This window comes from Etheostoma spectabile, chromosome 22 (assembly GCF_008692095.1).
Source record: "Etheostoma spectabile isolate EspeVRDwgs_2016 chromosome 22, UIUC_Espe_1.0, whole genome shotgun sequence".
Lineage (NCBI taxonomy): Eukaryota > Metazoa > Chordata > Actinopteri > Perciformes > Percidae > Etheostoma > Etheostoma spectabile.
The window spans coordinates 15,017,652-15,023,034 of NC_045754.1; the positions used below are offsets into that span (position 1 = coordinate 15,017,652).

At 41.5% G+C, this 5,383-nt stretch overlaps 1 protein-coding gene across 1 annotated transcript in view; it reads left to right on the forward strand.

The window, feature by feature from the left end:
- Positions 1-5,383, forward strand: part of LOC116672047 (ranBP-type and C3HC4-type zinc finger-containing protein 1-like) — an 11,892-nt gene continuing 6,509 nt past the window's right edge. Inside the window, 6 exon segments of the mRNA XM_032503611.1 lie at positions 1-1,546; positions 2,973-3,147; positions 4,217-4,285; positions 4,544-4,685; positions 4,816-4,906; positions 5,094-5,383. The exon segment at positions 5,094-5,383 is cut by the window's right edge and continues 1 nt beyond it. Coding sequence (XP_032359502.1) covers positions 1,271-1,546; positions 2,973-3,147; positions 4,217-4,285; positions 4,544-4,685; positions 4,816-4,906; positions 5,094-5,383 — 1,043 coding nt within the window. The 5' untranslated portion in view covers positions 1-1,270.

Below are 5,383 nucleotides of genomic sequence, written 5' to 3' on the forward strand. Positions count from 1 at the left end.
CACACACACACACACACACACACACACACACACACACACAATACCAAATAGCTTCAACTGCACTGCAAAGACATGGCATTCTTGTCTAAAATCAAAATTTTAACATCAAGTCTGTCATCAGTCATATGTAAAATGTATCATCATGAAAATGTATCAATAAATGGGAAGATTGCTCTTTGCTGATGATGGGCCTGTGTGGAAAAGAGGGAGAAATTCTTTTGGAGGAACACCTTCAAAATATAATATTGTGGATAAGTAGCCACAATATTAATGAAGATTTGCAGTGAGATGCCTTGTAGGGTTGGACTGGGAAGCCAATATTGCATTCTTGAAATAGATGTAGCCTAGCTCATGACGACTTTAGAATGGTTCGAACAAAGTTCTAGTTCAGTCTTAAATCCAGTAATGGCCAGGACTATTCGAAATGATGAGTATTCAAGAGCAATAAAAGACACTGAAGTCACATTCACTTGGATCAAATGGGCATTCTGGGCAATGATAGAGCAGACGAACAAGCTGGTAAAAAAAGAAAACATAGACATAAGTCAGAGGGGAAAGACATTGTAGGCTATAGAATGCAATCAATAAAGCGTGGTAACAACACTGAGACCAGGAGATAAGGGGGAAGACATTCAATTCTAAATGAAGTGGGTATTGCAGACGGTGATTTGTCCGCTTGCCAACGAGAAATAGCTGACAAACCGAATATTGTAGGAATGAACTTCCTCCGGTAGATGGCAGTAATACACCATTAAGGAATCCAGCTGCCGTAACATCTCAAAAAGGAGGAAAAAAGGACAACTCACTATGGTATCAGATACGTCAGCCTACAAGCAACGCATGCGCATACGAAGAAAAAACAAACGGATCAACAACATACTCAGCGTTCCCAGTGTCAAACTATTGTCAATAACCTTGATGTTAGAAAGGCATCAGAGACCCAGAAGAATGCTGTTGTGCAAAGAAAGAATGCTTCGCAGCAAATAGAGAAACACTAGCTAACTCTGCCTGAAACGACGGTATAGCAAAGCGGAAGAAGAGAGAAGTGAAACCTCTAGCTGGCTTACGTTACACGTATTTGGAAGTCGCCCGAAACAGTTGACAGACTACGTGCTTGCTTCCTGTTGGTGTGGCTATTAAAATACCCAGCGACTAGATACAATGCAAGAAATATCGTGAAAGGATACTCAAACCAAGGGCAGGTAACAACAGGAAGTAAACAAACCACCGGACTCCGTGAGTCTGTTTTCTACATGAGTCTGTTGGCAGAATGTCGCTGAGTTCAGGCGGTTGGACTCACACCCCCGGCTACCCACCGGACCAGTCCGCCGCCCTCACCACTCACTATGGGGCCTCGCAGTCACAACTTGGCTGCCAAACCGTCCTTATGTCGGTTCGGGTATCGGTATGCCATTCTGGTATTCGGCCGCTGTGTCTTCCCGGAGCAGGTGATGAGTCACTCCGCCTGCAGCTCAGCATGGACCCGGGGAAATCCGGGGAATTCCGGCTGTCGCTCCAGGACGGCTGCGGGACTGGACGGAGTGTGGTGAGTTCACAGCAGCGAGGCGGCGGCAGCAGTGTTGGGCTTGTTGTTGATACGTGTGTGGTTTCAGTGGAAATCCCCCAATTTAATAAAAATATGTCCAGAAGAAGACCAATTATGCTAGATATGAGTCCTTACTTGGTGTGTGTAAATAAGGTGAAATAAAACTTAATGTCACCTAACTCTGGTTTCCAAAGACTACTCGCTTGCAGGGCCAAATTCTTGTGGTTATTTGTTTCAGCACGTGTATTTAGAAATATGCAACATGTTAGTATAATAACAACTGAAACAATAAAGTTATTCATTTTCCTTCTACTAGTCAGGGCCTCAAAACGGGAGAAAAATTTTTCACAATTACAATTTATCAAAGTAGTATGCAATAACCTCAAAATCATTGCCAGACTACTGTGAACCTGGAGCCTTTGGTCCCTGTGAATGTCAGGGGCCATCTAGCAGTTGCCCAGTTGGTAATTGAGCACCGCTTGGATCCCCAGTAATATGAAGCAATGTTACAGGTTGTAGCTACATGACTGCATTTGCCACAGGTACACCTTCCAGTATTACACAGATAAAACACAAGATACTATACATTGTACACTGTGTTGTAGTATAACTCTTCTTTCTTCCTTATCCTATTAATCATCCATAGAGACCCCTCAGATTTAGCTTTTAACGTCTTAAGTTAGAAATCACTGGCAGAGAGAGTTCAGCCCACTGTGTTAGCATGCACCCATCCCTTTGAGGAGTCTGAGAATGTGAATGCACAGCTAAACCCTGGTGGTCTTACCAAAAGATGCAAAGAAAGGTTCACACACACTTAAGTATGAAATCAACTGGTCTTTGAATATTGGTCTCTTCTGTAACTTGCATACAGAGCCTTTATTTTTGTCAGGAATTTGTTTAACAAGTTATTATTAGAGCTACACTCAGTTGCCAGTGGATAGGTACACCCAGCTAAAACTGATGTGAGCAAGTTCTACAATAGATCCTACAGTCATGAAGTTAATAATTGTTGTTTTTGTCGAGATAGTTTGAGATAGAACTCTATGGTATGGTTTGGAGGCTGTAGTTTGTAGTGCGGCTGAATTGCATGACAATACATTCAAAGGTGTTTCAAATATTTCCTCTACACTCATCACAAATTCAGTAGGAGAATATTAGAAACACCTCTCAGTATGATGCAGTCCAATTCAGCAGCTTGGGAATGTTCCATGTTAAGCCTTCATTGTTATTCATAAATTGCATTTTTGTACTTAAATACCCTAACGGTGTTCCTGTAATATGTTTAAGTTTACACTATAATAGAATGTTAAAATTACTTTTCGCCATACCAAGTGCACACATGCCATGACGCACATAGTTACCAATGATTCATTTGCTTTCCCTTATTTGTCCTACCTCATCCCCTGCTTTCTTCCTCTTTTTCCAGACAATCGCTGAATTTGATTTGAGGACGGTAAACTATGAGGTGAAGTCACCAAAGTGCCACGAACTGAGTTTGGCAACGCCTCCACATGACCGCATCAGCTTCAACTTCCGCTGTGAGCAGGAGGCCCGGGAGTGGGCTACAGTGGTGATGTCTTCATTGAGGGAAGCGCAAAGAGGTCAGTCAACCTTCTTGCTAAATACTTAGTGTTCTTTAAGATAACCACAGCAAGGTGGGAAAATGTATATACTTGATACCTTGTAACAGGATCCCATGAACCTTTTTACAATGGTGTAGGAAACCCCTGTTGTGTGTGATAAGGTGGTGCTTCAGTGAACTTCGTTAATGCGAATTGAGCTTTACAAATCAAGCTGCTTATTTATTTATTTATTTATTTGAAAAAAAGAGCTTTTCACTGCCCTGTTAACATCTCTACAGTCAATGTTAACCACTGAAACCAAACGTATTATTATTATATTTTGACTTTAGAGTAGAGCCCGACCGATGTATTGGCGGACGGATATTATCGGCGGATATTAGGCATTTCCCATTTTTATTTTTTTGTTAATGTGTTTTTGTTCAAAGGACTTAAAGTTTGTATTTTTATACATTTTATTTATCAGAACTTTAATATATTTTTGATGTTCCTCTGTTCTGCTGTGACAATCAATTTCTTGTTGTTATTATTATTGTGACAAAGCAAATTAGTAGCATATTTTAGTGAGAACTCGTAAATAATATAACTAATGTTAGTGAAATCTGTTTATGTTTCGTCATGCGTTCCTGGATTTTTTTTTTTTTAATATACTGTATATCGGCCGATATATCGGAATATCGTATTTCTAAATAACCAAATATTTGTATCAGTGTCGGCCTTAAAAGTCCTTTATCTGTCTGGCTCTACTTCAAAGGGAATTTCAATGAATTAGTCTGTGCTTACTTACATAATACGCCCTTGTTTACTCACTCAAATGCATGTGAAAGTATGATAAATAAGCATCCAAGATCAGAAGGAAATATTCACCTTGCTATTTACTCTGTTAGTGACTGTTCTACTAAAAGGTGTCCCTGTTAAGACAAATGTTTCCTTTCCTGTGTGGACGAAAGGTCTGCTGTTACAGAGAACAAGTAGACCTTAGGCAAGGTCTTCAGTACAAAAAGTTGTCTGTTGGTTTCTTTCTTGTGTTTTCTCTCCATTTGTCTATCTAAATGCTTCTTTCTGGTTTTCCAACATTTCACATTGGCAGTAGCCCCTCAAGATGATTGTCCACAGCTCCCACAGGATGGTCAGAACACCTTGGCTTTGCAACAGACAGGTGTGTTTACCGAACTTCTTCCTTCCAATATAAATTATTATCTTATCTTTTTCATTTTAGAAGTGATTTTAACTAATTCAATGATTCTTTATCTCGTTTTGTTCATTCATTCATTTAATCATTTAAGCCCTCTAGTGGCTGTTTGGAGGCATGGCAACATCCTCTGCACACACTTGCCCCATATGTTCACCTGTGTGCGTGTGTGTGCGCGTGTGAGTGCGTGCGTGTGTGTGTGCGTGTGCGCGTGTGCATCTGTAGAGGAAGCCTGCATAGAGCTGACCCGAGCCATAGAAGCAGGTGACATGCAGTCTGCGTCTGTCTTTGCTGCCTCACTCGCCCGGCAAAATGCCACGCTCAAGATTCGCCCCTCTGCAAGAGACTATGAAGACAGTGAAATCAAGTTGGTGCATCCTCATTATTAATGTTTTCAAAAAACACAATTGATGGTTATTTTAAGATGTAATAGAAAGTAGATAATTTCACAATTTACACAAATGATGTGGCTTATGGATTGTGTCTTTATCTAACAGCTTGGCTGTTGCAGTTGAGGATTGTTCTTCGTCCTGTTGTGTCACTGTGAAAGTCTACCCACAAATGACTACCGCAGCACTGAAACAGCAGGTTAGTCTGAAGAAAGCTTCTCCTCTTCATTTGTGTCCTGAAAGAACTTTTGTCAAGGCAATTTTATTTATGTCGCCCAAACTTAAAAATGACATTTTCCTCAAAGAATCAGTTTATCTAAGAAGTTCAAATTTCTATCTCACTATTTCTTTTTCTACTCTCCTCTTCTGGTTTTGTACCACCTCAGATGTTTCTTGAGTATGGCTTTCACCCGCGGGTGCAGCGCTGGGTGATTGGCCAGTGTCTGTGCACCGACCAGCGTTCTCTGGCCTCATATGGGGTTCGTCAGGACGGTGACACAGCCTTCTTGTACCTCCTGTCAGCCCGTCATGTTCGCTTGACCCACCAAGTCCTCCAGCAGGACCAGGAAAGTGCCCTCCTCCTCAGTCCTCCATCTCTGTCTCTCCACACTCCTCCCCTCCCTGCTACCTCTGCAAATGGCCCCTCATCTCTGGGCCGGAGGGCTTACACCACCCT